Source organism: Magnolia sinica, chromosome 15 (genome assembly GCF_029962835.1).
Source record: "Magnolia sinica isolate HGM2019 chromosome 15, MsV1, whole genome shotgun sequence".
NCBI lineage: Eukaryota > Viridiplantae > Streptophyta > Magnoliopsida > Magnoliales > Magnoliaceae > Magnolia > Magnolia sinica.
This window is the reverse complement of record NC_080587.1, coordinates 67,400,257-67,416,687: the sequence shown is the minus strand read 5'-3', so window position 1 is coordinate 67,416,687 and position 16,431 is coordinate 67,400,257. Positions and strand designations below refer to the sequence as shown.

Here is a 16,431-nt window from a genome sequence, read left to right as displayed (position 1 = left end):
AAAGGGTTAAATTTATTCGGTAGTTTACAGCAGATGGATGCAGTGTGCCTCTTGGGCCTCGTGGGGTCCACTAAGAGGTTACTAATCAAATCCATTCCGTCCATCTATTTCAAAATAAAACAATAAAACATAGTAATAACAAATAAGAAGATCCAACACTCAATTGGGACACCACCAAAATAGCGGAAATAATGTAGTAGTACCGTTTGAAATTCAGGAACGGCTTAAAGCCGTTTCTGAACCAATAAACCGTCCATACTGGTCTAACAATTTTGTTGTAGTATGCTTTGAGAGCACCGGAGCATTTCTGATCAAAACAATAAAACTACTTCTACAAATAAGTACACACACACACACATATATATAACAAATTAAAACTAATTCTAGAAGTAAGTACACACACACACACACACACACACACACACATATATATATATATATATATAACAAATTATAAAATTTTGTTATATTAATGCATTAATATCATTTAAATGATTTTTATTTTCTTTTTTCAAAATATCATTTGATTCTCGAAATCTAGGCAATATTTGTCACAATTGTTTTACTGTCAATTACGGACCACATGCTGAGTGGTCCAAAATTATTCAAGCTAGCTTTCGATGTTTTGGACATTATGTGATAAGTCCTACCTCATGAAACATAGTAAATGGACGATTTTGACCTGTTTATTGTGGACTGAGTCTAAAATAATGAGAAGAATATTTTCAATGGATTAAATTCAACTCTAAAATACTGAGAGGATCATGAAGTGTGATCACAGTACAATAGTTATTTATGTTAGTAATTAAACAATAGACGGTTCAAATTATTGGACCCTCTTAGCGTGTGGGCCCAAGTGACATAAGCGCAAACGTAAAATGAACACCTAAAGTGAGATGCATGCCTCTTGCCGAGGTGGGTTTTGGTATATTGATTTTTCTTTGTTTATTTAATACTAACCCTTTCTCCTGTCGGGTTGCTTTCACCTTTTATAATATAAAAGGAAGAGCACTAACTAAAGGTGAGGAGGAGGATACATCCTAGCAGGGAAAAACTTTGTGAGAACATGATAGATAATGAGTTGGCACTTATAAATTTCTTGGAAATTGCATACTTGGGATATAAATAATTTGAATTAAATTGTTGATGTAAGACATGCCATAGATGTATTATTGGACTACAGAAGCCCAAATGAAAGCGAAAGTATTCCATTAGAATTGGACCCAATCATACATAGGGCATAACATAATTGGGTTTTAGGGGTGTCCGAATTGAAGAGATTCATTCCGGGTAAGGAGAAATTGTCGTTCAAAGTGTGAACTGTAAATCAATTGTAATCTTTAATCTAGGCATCGTCATAAAACGCATAACCTATCGATCTCTATGTAACGATGCTTTCAAGGACAACTGGCCCGCTATGCCAGCAGAATTCATCTATTTTGCAGAAAAAGAAACGTCCAGTCCAACATTGTGATTTTTAAAAAATATTACTATTTAAGACTTTTTTTTTTCATTGTTTTTGGAGTTTTAGAAATTTGCGTCTTTTTAATAATTACTTGTAATTAGGATGAGAATATTGCAATACAATTTATCTAGACTTTTTTTTATTTTTTCTAGCAAATTGGGCTTTTTTGATAATTTTGAATTAAGGTTTAGGTTTTCTTTATTAGTTGTGTAATCAAGAAATCATACGCACATTATTCAATAAAGACACGATTTTTCTCTCTTATTTTCGTGTGGACTCAAGTACTCTCCTTGTGTATTCAAGGTTTTAATCACTTGAGAAAGATGACGATCTTTCTCTTATTGTTTCTTGCCCTTCCCTACATTAGTTAGCATCATAGTGAGGATTTTTCTCGGTTTAATGGCATCTAACAATTATTCGAGTAACAACTCTACGAACATTGCTCTAAGGAACAATCATATTACAATGACGGTGTTTAAGGCTTTCCAACAGGAGAAATTGCGAGCCATACAAGCACTACCAAAAAAATGACCAAAGGCTACAGACCATGATAGTTTTTAGCTATGGATATAAACCGTAGCTCTATTGCTACGGTTTAAAACTGTAGCTAAAAGTAGTAAAATCGTAGCTAAAAGCTAATGCCACCTCCTGTGCCTACAACATGTGACAGCCCCATAAAGAACTCTACGAGGCCCATTGAAATGTGTGTGCTCCATCTAATACGTCTATCTATTTTGAAAGATCATTTTAGGGCAAGATCCTAAAAAAGGAAGTAGATAAAAGGCTCAAGTGGACCACACGGTAGGAAACAGTGGAGATTATATATGTACCATTGATCAATGGTGTGGTTCAATTAGACCTTTGATTTGCCTAGATTTTTGGGCTATTCTCTATAAAAAAAATTTACAAAATTAATGGACGGAGTGGATATATCAAATGCATCATGATGGACCCCACAAAACTCCTGACTACATCATCCGTCTAGAACCTGTCAAACGTGCAAACGCGGAGGGACTGTGAAGGATGGCACAACGGCTACGGCTACTGGGATTTTAGCTATGGTCTAAAACTGTAGTAGAAAAAAATTCAAAAACTCAGCCCGTGCGCTGCCCTTTTTCTCCTTCCCCCTCAAACAAAACTTTCTAAAAATTTTCTCTCCATCCACTTCGGGGAAAAAAACCCAAATCCGCGCATCCCTTTTCTCTCTCTCTCTCTCTCTCTCTCTCTCTCTCTCTCTCTCTCTCCACTCTCGCTCTCTCGCTCACTCTCCCTCTCCCTCTCGACCCTAACCCCTACATCCCTCTATCGCTCCCTCTCCCTCTCCCTCTCTCGTTCCCTCTCCCTCTCCCTCTCGATTGCAACCCTTGAGCGATGCACCCCCTTCACCTGGGCGAAAATCCACCCCTTCGGCCCCCGCCTTTCACCTCTTCTCCGTCTCTCCTCTCTGACCCGGTACCCATTTCTCTCACCATATATTCCAAGTTTGATTTTGAGTTTTTAGTTCTAAATCTTCAAATCCACAGATTAGGGTTTCGTTTCCTGTAAAATTTATAACAAGAAAAGGATTTAGGGTTCTGTAAAATTTGTAACAGGAGAAAAAGGGAAAGTTTTGTTTTTGCAAGGTATTTAAGGATTTTTTTTGTACACTCAAGAGGGCTTTCGATCTTCCTTTATTCAATTGATCCAGTGTCGATTGACATTTATAGGTCTCTCTCTCTCTCTCTCTCTCTCTCTCTCTCTCTATTTCTCTCAATTGATCCAGTGTCAATTGACATTTAAGGATTTTCATTTCTTGCAAAATCTGTACACCAGCCATTTACTTTGTGTCTATCAATGTTTATGATGATGGTTATCATTATTTTTGTGGCCACTTCTCAGAACAGTTAGCATTATGTTTTATACTTGGGTGACAGGATAACCTTTCTGAAATTGATATCTAATGATGATTTTTATGAGCACTATTGAAACATGGATTTCAGTTTTCGAGTTCTTGTTTGCATAGCAAGTGGAAAGATCATATTCCTCTCACAACGATAGCCAAGATTCAAATTATGGAAAAGTGCAATGATTGCTTAGTGGAATCCATCCTTTTCTTTGCTATCCAAACAATAAAAATTGTCACATCAAAGGAAAACTGTTTTTCTGTTCCATTGTTTGGCATGGAATCCCTATTATCGAAACATGGCCTTATATTTATGTTCGAGTTTGATAGCAAGTAGCTTGGTCCTAGGTTTCATCTTGAAGGTTGGGCTTGGACATATCCAGACCCTATACCTGCCCATTAATAGCCCTACTGAATACTGTATAGAGAGCTAGATGATGCTTCAATCTGATTGCCTTTTTCTCACTTGTTCAACATGAATATCTGAGCATAATAAGAAAAAAATGAAATAGCAGTTCATGGATGGCCAACCAATGACGATTCTCAAATTCTGCAAATTCTATGCACATCACTAACTACTCATTTCTTGATTCTGTAGATTCATTCTGCATCATCTAAAATCTCCCATGCACATCAACCTTAGCCGTGTTTTTATAACTAGGACTTTTGCATTTCCAGAAACTAGAACTCACAATGACCTTTGAACTACTCATATGACTGTTAAGAAGTCCAATTTTACAGACCTTTCATCTCATTGCTTATTGTAGAACGTGCAAGAAATCCATTTGCTGGTCACTGGTTTTAGGAGTCCATTGGTTGTCTTTGAGTCTATCTTTTTATGCATTTTGTTTTGGGGACAAGGTCATCTGTTTGGAATAATTTGTGTCACTAGCTCCCTCTGTGTGTGTGTGTGTGTGTGTGTGTGTGTGTGTGTGTTTTATTATTTTGTTAGAAACATTGTAAGTCACTCTAAGACAAGGTAGCAACATATCTCTCTAGTTTGTTGGTCCAACACGGTCATATGAAGGAACCTTGTATAAGGAAATCTTTGAGCTAGTGTGCATTTGGTGTATTTTTTATATGCTTCTCCTAGAACGTTGGTTTCTTTAATTGACAGTTTTGAGTTCTTCCCATGGTTCCCAATGCTATCAAGGCATATTTTCTTATGTGCTCTGCTATTTGTCACTACTTAAGGATGTTGGCTCTTTTCATATTCTTATTATTTGTGTCTAACCCTTTGTATTTGGAAAACAGAGCCGTATACCAGGGTATACAAAAGGGCAAAAAACTGCAATGGGTAAGGCCTGGAGCTCAAGAACGGTATGATGTGTCAGATTGGTTCAACATTATGGTGCTCCATCAAAACAGGTTAGACATTGTCTTTGAGAGTAACCTAGAAGTTAGAACACATGAAAAAAAAGAGCAACACAATCAATCTCCTCAACTTAAATTGATTTGTGATGAGTATTGTTCATGAGTTGCTAGATGTTTGCAGTGGGAAATTAAATGCTTACCTGATTAGTTGCTGCTTATAATTGTATGTCTGTGCATTGCAGGATCAAGACAAATCCCAAAACGCGATAAATGAACATTTCCTGCCACGATTCCTGGACTTCATAGTGTGGGGGCATGAACATGAATGCCTTGTTGATCCACAGGTATTGCTGATAACATTTTTTTGTTGCCTATGGATTACTTCCTTCTTATTGCATCTTATTGAGCGTAGCTTTTGATTTCATAGGAAGTTCCTGGGATGGGCTTTCATATAACTTAACCAGGGTCGTCTGTTGCAACATCATTAATCGATGAGGAAGCAAAGCCTAAGCATGTCCTTATTTTAGAAATTAAGGTTGTTTTGGTGAAGGAGCCTATTTCTTTTTACCTCCTTTCATCTTTTTCATCAATAGTCATACATGTGAAATACAGCTGGTGATTTCTATTTATAGGGGAATCAATATCGTCCAACTAAAATACCTTTGAAGTTAGTGAGGCCTTTTGAATATGCTGAGGTATGGAGTTATGTGGAATTTGGTTTTCATATTTTTGAGTATTTTCATACCATGTCATGCTTTCTAAGCAGGTCATTTTAAAGGATGAGGCGGACATTGACCCTAATGATCAATCATCTGTTCTTGAACATTTGGACAAAGTTGTATGGATTTTTCTTTCCCACTTTCATTAAGACCTACAAAACCTCATACCTTGATGGCTACATACTAGTAACTGTATTTTATTAAGTTCATACTGCTTCAAGTTAGAAATCTGATTGAGAAAGGTTGCAGAAAGGCTGTCAGTAGGTCAGACCTCAAGCTTCCTTAGTTCGCATAAAAGTATTACTTTTGAGAAGTTTTTAGTGGAGTTCCAGATAAATAGTTCTCAAAAGAAGCTTACCAAAATTTTAAGGAAGTTTGAAAGAAGCTTACCAAATTTTTTTGGTTGCAACCATGTATTATACAATGCTTGGGGCCAACTGGTGTACAACATTTGGGTTTTCAGTCTGTAAAAGTAGGGGTGCTCACAGATATTGAGGGCTTGAAATTATTTGTTAAAATATTTTGAAAATTGCTGATGAAATCTCTCAATCAATAAATATCTCTATAAAATTGTTATGGATTCTATCAAATATTCTTTTTCTCCATAGTATTTTCTTGGATTCTATTAAATCTTCTTTTTCTCCTGAGTATTTTCTTGGATTATGTTGAGACACATTTTACCTTGAATGTTGATTCTAGAGGCATATATTGTGTCTACAATTTCAAAACTAAGGGTATGCTTCAAGCTGGATTTAGTCTGTATTATCTAGTATTGAATTGAATTAAAATAACTAGTAGTTTAGTAAAGTGGAAACTACCTTTTGGAATGTTTTATATAGAAAATAAACCTCTTTTTCTAGCCTTTCTTGGGTATGCTTGGTTATCATTTGATTCTTTTAGATTTCTTTTTCTAAGTTTATTTGAAATATGATTTATGAGAAAAATGCCAGGAGGATTCATCGAAGATGATTGAAGAGGATCTTCGCAACATACATGCAAAATTGCCAATGTAAGCAAGAAATGAGTAAGGTTGACGTTGTTATTCTGGAACTTTTGTACAAAAGTTGAAACTTTTGAATCATGGAGGTAGGGGCAGCTTGTTACTTGATTCTTGTCAAATGACATTTCTACATATAAAACTAACAAATATGGAGATCCACGGTAACTTAAATTTCCCAAGGCAATCTCATTGGGATTGCCTTAGGAAATAACATATGCGAATTGAATTGCTTATGGTCATTTAAATGAAGAGGAAATAACAAAAATAATGGTGTTTCTTGGCATGCACATGTACAAACACTTGAGTGCTTTATAGCTAACTCAGATATTTGCATTGAGAACCAGCTAGAATTTGTTGATTTACATTTTATCTCTGCATATTGGAAGCTTATGCATGGTCATAGGTTCCAAAGAACATTCCTGTTAGAAGGTATATCTTCAAATTATCAGTTCATCTCTTGTAATTGACAAGAATTTTATTGTTTTAATTGGTTGGAAGTGTCTGATTTTTAATTGGTTGGTTATTTGTTCCAATGCAAACTAGTAAATGTATGCAGAATTCCGCTTGTCATTTTGTTTTTTGTAGATGCCAAAGTGCTTCATTGTTGTATGAATCATCAAGTATCCAGTGCTAGGTGCTAATATCTCAGTTCTCTCAGGTACGTAAGGCACATATGTTCATACATATATAAATTTGTATTTCATTGACAGGTAAAGAGAATTTTATTAAAAAGAACACCAATGGGGTAGCATATTACAACATATAGAGTAAATATGCAACACCATTGGAGAAAGTAATTAATGGGCTAGCATACGGTCCAAAATCACTAGACAATAATAGGAAACATGGAAAACTATCATCTTCCTGATTGAACAGGGCTTCCGCAAGTATACTTATGACTTTTGATCTACTTCTATGGTGGTGATTTGCTTGGTGTCAGTCAATTGGTAATGACATGACGCAGTGTATTTCTTCCGTTCTACCTTATGAGCATCTAGAAGGAATCTAAAGATGAAAATTCTGTTGGCTTCATTATGTATTCAACAATGTGGTTAAAACTCAATTCTAAAGGAATCAAGTTTCAAGTGGGATGATCGATAGAGCATGACTTAGTGGAGCAGCTTTTTAATGATTGATGTGACATTGTTCTTGCACATGCACATCCAGCTTGTAACCTTCATGCAATTGAAACTGAAATCTCGGCATGGAGAAAGACGTCCAATTGCACACTTCTTCCATTGATATGGATTAAAGAAGATGGCCCTTAGCAACATGTTGATTAGGAAATAAGTCTCGACCTCCTTGGCATTCTTTATAAATTATTATCAGACAATTTAATAAATATGTAAAATAAATTCATATAGCATAAGTAGTATAAAACATAATGTGTAACAATAATTGAGGATGTGTGCTTTGCTGGTTAGGAGTTCTACTTAGTTAAAGGGAAGATGGGGTTCAATTCTTGCTTTTTGCTTATTATTATTATTATTATTTTATATAAAACCAAACAGAGAGCCATAGCAAGTCGCATGGAGTTGCTCCTACTACTGGGTTTCCTGATGACTTGGCTAGAAATTTTGCTGAGTCGAGTTGACTTCGCTGAATTTTGGTTTGTTTTGGAAAATTTTAAAACTATGATTTCATCTGCAGCTGCTACTCATATGTCATCTCTTTGTACTTGTGATTTGATGGATTCACAGATTTCCTGTGTTCTGAACAATTGACACTTTCTTGCAGATTTTGGTACCAATTGCCAATGGCTCAGTGGAGATGGAAGTTGTTATGATAATTGATATTCTACAGAGAGCAAAGGCAAATGTGCTGGTAGCATCTATCGAAGATAAATTAGAAATAGTGGCAGCTAGAAAAGTGAAACTAGTGGCTGATATACTCCTCAAGGAGGTTGACAAGTTGCAATATGACCTTATTGTTTTGTTAGTAAGCCATGAAGACCATACAGTTTGAGACATATTGCATATCCACACTTTCAAGGAGTGGAAACTATTGAGCGTTCTATTAGTAAGGCTTGCATTCTTTCATATCATGTGCTTGCTTGCTTGGTTTTAGGGGGATTTCAGTTCTAAATATTATTCTTTGCTGCTAATGGTTTTTTTTTTTTCATTCTTTTTCCAGAACAACCATATGATCTTGATCAAAGGCTGTCCCACTAGCAATGAAAACTGTATCTGCTTCAGGAATTTGCAGGGATCATCAAGCTTTCAGCACCATACAGTTTCAGTCTATTTGAAAGCTGAAAATTCATATGGATTTCAATGGATTTCACCTGATGGAACTGAAATCACTCCCTACAGGTGAAGTTCTTGTTTTTATCATGTTGTTTACACACCCTGAACACACCCACAGTCCGAAATCCAAGTTGAATCTCAAACAAACAACGTGGTAGACTTTAGGAAGGTTTTAATGGTGGGCGTCACTCTCCCCATTGTTTTCTATGTTAGGATCTACTACTGCTATGGATCTGCCTCTTTCTTTATCTCGTGCCATGAAATAATATTCTTTTTTATGTCATCTAGTCGTCGTCTTTCTTTGTCTCAGCAATGTGCAGTAAGCTTTCAGATCAAAATGAAGCTGAGAATAGGGTGTTAGTTGATGGCAAATTGATAACCAGTAGAGGCACATCCATGGAGTTCTCGCTTGCGATGGTTGAGAAGTTATTTGGCTGCGAGAAGGCATTGGATCTTGCTGTCAATGAGAACTTTAAATAGACAATTATTATGTTGACATTGTTCTTTTGTAAATGGATTAAAATGAATGATTGTGTTTGATTGAATGAATGATTGTGTTTGATTGAATGAATGAATGATTGTGTTTGATTGATTGAATGAATGATTTAGCCATGACGTTTTTATCTATATTAGCTTATATGAGTTGATCTATCAGGGCATGTACTATAATGGTAAGAGATGCCATTATTATATTTTCTTAATTTTTTTTTAAAAAATAGGCATTAGCTACGGCTATTAACCATAGCCCTTTATCTGGAAACTATAGTTGTTGCTGATTTCAACCTATTGCAACAGTTCTCTCACTACTTTTAGCTACAGATATAATCCGTAGCTATATATACTTTAGAGCTATGGGAGCTATGGCTATGGATTTAATCTGTACCTATTGTTTATATGGCTACGGATTAAATCTGTAGCCATAGCTTTAAGACCTATGGCTACGGTACTAATGGCTACGGTCATGCTGCGGACTCTAACCGTAGCTATAGGCCTTTAACTACGGTTTTTATCCGTAGCTTTTACCCAGTTTTCTGGTAGTGAAGGACTGCAAGCGGTGATTTACTGTTTGACTAGAGCTTTAGGACATATTTGTGCTCGTAATGATGAGCAACGTAAGATCAATAATGGAGCTTTTTATGAGTAAAAATGGACTAGACAAGGAGAATGGATCAGCTTGGACATTTGTGCTCACTGCGTGATCAGCCAGCACCAATCATGACCAAGGGTCTCCTTAATGGCCAAAAAGCAGTAATCCATTGTTAGGGAAACCGCCTATTCTTCGAGCTTGACCATTAAAAGATGAAGTATCTCCACTTCCATCAGACGCCTAGCCTTCCACAGTCCCATCCATTTTCGAGCTGTTGCTCAGATTATCTCTTGGTAAGGGCTCTCGAGTTATGACTCCGTACGGGGCAAGACTTCGAGCTGTTACACTCAGGGAAGCCTTATGCCGCACGATAAGATGAAGAGGATGGTCATACCCAATTTCTTCTATATTCTACTAAGGGAGCTTAATCTCAGTGCTAGGATACGACGTCCAAGGACAGGTCGATAGGTCAGTGATATGCTCAATATTAAGAAAAAACTCGACCACGGCTCATTAGAGAATCCAGGTTGGTAAATGACTCCTCGGGATGGCTATGTAGGTCACCTTGAATGCTCAACCTCAGCCTCCTGCAACATGTTTCTTCTGATTCCAGCTACTCAGATCTTATCGAAGAGATCTGTCTGAGATCTCAGCCGAAGATCTTGGAAGATAACCACGTCGAAGATCTCAGAAGATAACTGCGACACACTCAGGATATGATTTCCTCTACAATACAAACCTACTAAATAGGGAGATTGTCATCTATGCCACCACACCTATCCCTTATAAATAGAAGGCCATTCTATTTTGAAAGGCACAAACAAATCAAACCCAAAAACCCTAAGTTCTACTAGACCTAGCTTGCCTAATTCTGACTTAGGCATCGAAGGGTCCCTCATTATAGCTAGGGTCTCATATGTCTTCTTCATGTGCAGGTACTCGAAGGTCCAACAAGGGTTAACCAGATTTTTGCATCAACAGAGCTCACATTCATCATGTTCGTGGTGTGACACCAGTGATGAATCTATTGAAAATCGGATGCCTCAAATATATGCTGAAATAGGGGCCTTCGGCCGGTTGACAGTCTAATCGATCGTTGGAAGGATATTGAATTAAATCATTTTTTGGGAAAAGCTTTCTAGACAATTTTTAGTGTTTTTAACTAGTAAAAAACTTTGGTCGATAGGTCGAAGGATTTCGACTGGTCGAACTGACTGATCAACGTGTTGCACAGTTTACGTGGTTTTGTGCAAATTATTTCTATTTATGTTTTTACTTAAATAGAAGGGTGTAAACAGGATTAGGGTAAGGAGAAAAGTATGCTTAAGGGTTGAGAGGATTTTAGAGAGAAGAAAATCTAGGGTTTTCTTCTAGGGGCTTTGACTGGTAAGGTTCCATCTCTTGTATCTTTGTTATTCATAGTGCATTCTCACTTTGTGCCATGGTTTTTTCTGCAAGGGTTTTTCCACATAAAATTTGGATTGTTCTATGTTGGATTTGGTTGTACGATTGCGATTACTTTGCTTGATTCAACTTTATATGTTTCCGCGAGTCCCCAATAAGTGGTATCAAACCTAACACTGGGAAGTAGATCGAATCTAAAAGCAAGGTATCAATGATATATAACCCGAAGTTCGATATAGAAAAATACTTTGGTTAAACCAATTTTGAACTATGGTAAGTTAAGATGAATGGTATCCTAGTTCAACAAGGATTAGATGAAGCTCTCTTTGAAAAGCGACCAGAATCTATGATAGAAGAAGAATAAAACAAGATGGATAAGAAATCCAAAACCTCCGTCCAATTGTGCTTAACGGATGGTGTCTTTTATAATCACTACAAGAAAGGAGGGCAGAACCGACACTTAGTGGAACCCTTTGCCCGCGGAAATCAAAGCCATCTGCAGGCAAAGTGTTCCTATTTAATTAAAATCACAAATGCCCTAATCAAAATCGCAAATGCCCTAACCGGCCGCCTCATTTCTCTCTCTCTCTCTCTCTCTCTCTCTCTCTCTGTGCCCGATCTACCTCTCCGCTCTCTCTCTCTCTCTCCCTCTCTCTCTCCCTGCGCCTGATCTCACTCTCCGCTCTCTCTCTGCACCTCTCCGTCTCCACTCGATCTCTCTATACCTCTCTCTCCCTCTCTCTCCACTCTCGAACTCATCACCGACACTCTCCCTCTCTCTGCCATCTCTGTCTCTCTCAGTCTCTCTCTCCGTTTCCAGATCTAAGACAGCAGAGCGATGAGAGATTGCAGCTGAGATTTCATCATCGGACGGCGTTCTTGCTATCCAAACCTCATTTCCATCTAAGGTGCTGATATATACACTGAATTTTTGGTGTATGTGCGTGAATCTCGGTTCTGTAGTAAGGGGTATTTTGTGTAATTTGGTTTTTTTATGCGCATGACTATGTACATTGGTAGTCCACTTCTGACATGACCTTCTCCTATCTTAATTTTTCGGATTCAAACCCATCATACACTGAGATTTCGGAGTGTTAGTGTTGAATCTCTGTTTTTATTTTATTTTTTTATTTTTTTATTTTATGCAATTTCGGTTCGGTGTATGGGGTGTTTTCTGCATTTTGAGATGCCTGCATATGCAAGAGTATTTATTTTGGTAGTCCTCCTCTACCATGACCCACACTCGCACATTTTTGGATTCGGACCCATATCCATAAAAAAAGGTGGATATAGTGAGCGGATTAGGTTCGGTCCTTACTGTGGGGCCCACTTTGATATATTTATTGTAAATCTATGCCGTCCATCCGTTTTGCTAGATAATTTTAGTGTATTAGGCCAAAAATGAAGTAGATCCAATTCGCAGGTGGACCACACTATAGGAAACAGATCAAATTTTGAATTTGGTGTTTGGATTATCATCTTCTGGTTTGATTTTATTGCCAGTGGGTTTGGGTTTGAGTGTAATTAGGTTTTCCATATCACTAAAGGGCCCCATATGGTCATATGCATGTGCATTTGAACATGTGTGCATACATGTGAGCTACCATAGTGGAATGATGCTAACTTTCGCTGACTTGATCCACATGCATATGCAAAAATCTAGATGCACAATCAGACAATAAATTACAAGGATATTACTAGTATATAGAAGGGCAAAATTCCAAACAGAGTACATGGAGTCATTAACCTTTAAGGCCAGCTCCAACACTTTTACCACTGCATTTATGCTTGAGATTTTCTTCCCTTGTACTTACATCCCTTGTTTCTGAGCTTTAGTTGATGATGTTAGAAAGTTGGTTCCCTTATCTGAATGTAATCATTCTAAAATTTATTTTTCATGTTTTTGACCAAAGGTGGTATGATGATTTTAGCAACATGGTTGAGCAAAGCAGATCTTGAAGAACAAACAACTGTTATTCTTATCATTTTTAAGGTGCTTATTTTATTGCATGATTAGATTTATAATTTTCTTTGTCTGATATAAAAAGCCTCACCCTATATTGGAACATATACATAGGTTCTTCATCACCTTCTATTACATAAGGCTTTGCCAGTACATATTTCAGCCATATTACAAACTGTTAACAGGTTGCAATTTTACTGGACATCAGGTGGCACTTGTTGTGGCCTGTCTTATTTATTTCTATATTTACATCAATGTTGATAATACATATGGCATCACTTAAAATATTATTTTGAAGACTGCATTGTCTAGGTAACATTTATGTATGTCATTAAACCATATGGATTCTTGTACTTTGGTGGATTTCAGGGAGATTTGGCAAATTACCTTCAAAAGAAAGGACGTCTACAGCCTTCTAAAGCTCTGAGATTTTCTCTTGATATTGCTAGGTAAGCTCATAACTTGATATTTGGCCACCAACTGATTGTTTTTTAATTGAAGATGATGTGGTTTTCACTGACTTTGTTGGTGACAGCAAGTAATCAAAAGCTTTATCGCTTTTCCCCTAGTTTTCTTTTCTTTTGTGGGGACCTATGATACCACCAAATCCACAAGATCTGACAGTGATGTATAGCTTCATCTACAATTGGGTCAGCAATTTGGACAATCTGGATTTCTGAACAGCTAAAAGTTGTAATTTATCAAATGTGTATCATTACAAGCTATGTAGTAGATACTTTGTATTTAGAGAATTCTATAAGAATATCTGTATCTCTTGTGTTCTTTGAGCTGACTCTGAACATGTCTCATCACATTCTGCAATCAGCCAGCTTGTTTTCACCATATTACAAAGTCGGACTACACGGGACAACTTCCCAACAAATCAACAATCATTGTTTGGTGGTCTGAAACACAATGAATGGTGATTTGGAGTGTGAGCTACTTTTAACTGCTAATGTATGCTACTTCTTCATGAATGTAAAATTGCAGTTAGGTCCTCTTTAAGCTGGATTGGGCTTGGGCTGACCCCCTGGTTGGAATTGGTCAGGTCAAGTATGGTTACCTGATTTGGCAATTCTGCTTCTATCCTTGTGCTTCCCTGTTGGAATGTAACTCTTTAGAGATGGTAAGCTTATTTTGCTCTTTCTCATTTTTTTTTCTTTTTTTCTTTCTCTAACTTTTTGGTCCATGCAAAATTCATTTTTGGTGATCTTTTTGGTCCAGGAATTTGCACCATTCCTCAATTTGGTTTTCTTTTTGTTAGTTTCTATACTATGACTTGCATTGATCATTTAGCTTATTATGTGGAAGTTTTTTGGCACTTCTTTCTACTGTAGTTGTTTATCATTGTTATCTTCTTCACTTTTCTACGCTAGATGAAAATTGTTGTTTCATGAAAGTAGATTGACAAATTTGCCTTCTATGTGTTGCATTTTGCAAGATTCTGAGCCTATATGATATTAAGGATGAGGATATTGATAGTGTTTTTAATCATTCCTAGCCTTTGCTCTTTATAATTTTGATGAATAACAGTTTGTTATCTGTTTTCTCAGGAAACCTCTTGTTACAAATATCATGTGGATGAACTTACCTTGTTCACGCAAGTATCTATTTTCTCTTATGCAATGTGTTTCTAAAATTTATCATCATCACTAGAAAAAGGTAACAGAGTCTTTATGCCATTGTCTAATCTTTTATTTTCCCTTGAACAGCTTTTACCCTGCTTTCAGAGCTTGGTAGTTTCAAGTTAAAATCCATTCATTACACTAGTAATCGTAATTAAATTTGATCCAAACATGCCCTTAAATTGTCTTTTAAGATGTCATGTTGCAATAACAATGTACTCAAAACAATGGATTTCATGATGAGCGGTCCAGATGATGGTTCTAATGCATATGTGATCAAAACAAAAACAAGTACGACAACTCATCAGGTGGGCCACTCATTTATGAAAAAAATAAAAACTGATTTAGAATTAAATAGAAATTGGTCACATACCCAACTTGTCTGCAGTTTCTTCTGGTTAATCACTATCTTTGGAGTGTTCAGATTCTTGGAAGGAAGTCAAATAATGCTAAGTCTTTGGAAATTTTACAAAGTAATTTTTAGAGCCTTACGATATCTGTATCTTTTGCCTAGCTGAATGCTAACCACCCTTGTCTGTTTCAGTCTCATTGATTTCTTTTCCATTTACTTTTCTTTTCTCATTAACCCTTGTGCAGATAAGTTGAATGTGTAACTATCTTCGCCTTGTTATGTTTCAAGGTGATTTTCACTGCCAACTTTGTTTGTTGACTTGGTTTGGCATGATTTGTGAAATTAGATTGTGGCCTGATGGGGCCCACATGCAAGGATGTACTGGTTTTTGTGAAATTAGATTGTGAAAACCATGCTCCATTTGATATATCTTCCTTTATTTAACCGTTATAGATTTATAGAACCTGTTAGGATGAGCTACCGCTAGAAATGGAAAATTATGAAAACTCAAACACATACTCTAGCCTCGAAGATTTGATAAATATACAAAGGAAGATTCAGGTTGGACAAGTGCAGGAAACTTATTATATATAGTTGTCTTTTACGATATTTTTATTTTTACATGTCTAAACATGTGTCTCTTAACATGTCCTGATACATGTTTCGGTATCCTCGGTCATTGATACATAATGGTACTGATACTCTGAACACAGCTTACAAAACATTACAATGTGTATTTACTATTGCTATTTGGTATATTTCCTGATTTTCTTGACTAGAATATCATCATGTTGAAAGACCGTTAATTTTCTTCACACACTTTTTCTAAGGAAGTTGTAGCATTCATAATGATTTGTGAAGAAACAGCGATCTTTGTTTTGGTATTTATTTCTACATCAGTTTTGAACTTCAAACTCTTCAAAGTTGGGATGGTAGTTTGTTGGTGTAGACTATGGTTATTTGGAACAGGATGAGCGTTTGGTTTTTGGGTGGGGAATGGGATGAGGGCTCAGTTTTTGAAGGATTTCTGGTTAGGGGAGTGTAAGCTGCAAGATCAGTTCCCCAATTTGGCCTGCAAGGTGGTGGATTTGGATATCACCGTGAATGGATGTTTTGTGCTTGAAGGGTCCCAAGGGATGTGGCTTCCTCCATTTTGCAGAAATCTACGGATGTTGAAGCTGAAGAGTTTCTTTCATTGCTATATCTTGTGAGGATTTCTCTTGTTCCCTTCAAGTGCGGGATGGTCTTAGTCCTTTCAATATGATTATTCATTTATATGATTATTCATTTCAATATATTAAATGATTTCCATTTCCCTTTCTTAGTCCTTTCATTTATGGTCTTCTCTCATTTTGTGGGCTGTAGGTCAGACAG

At 36.7% G+C, this 16,431-nt stretch overlaps 1 protein-coding gene across 1 annotated transcript; it reads left to right on the top strand.

Moving 5' to 3' along the window:
* Positions 1–2,744: 2,744 nt before the first annotated feature.
* LOC131227492 (double-strand break repair protein MRE11-like) lies at positions 2,745–5,541 on the top strand. Its single transcript, XM_058223279.1, has 3 exons — positions 2,745–2,917; positions 4,904–5,005; positions 5,428–5,541. Exons 1-3 carry the CDS (start codon positions 2,837–2,839, stop codon positions 5,527–5,529), a joined length of 285 nt encoding a protein of 94 aa, XP_058079262.1. The 5' UTR covers positions 2,745–2,836; the 3' UTR covers positions 5,530–5,541.
* The last annotated feature ends 10,890 nt before the right edge of the window (positions 5,542–16,431 follow it).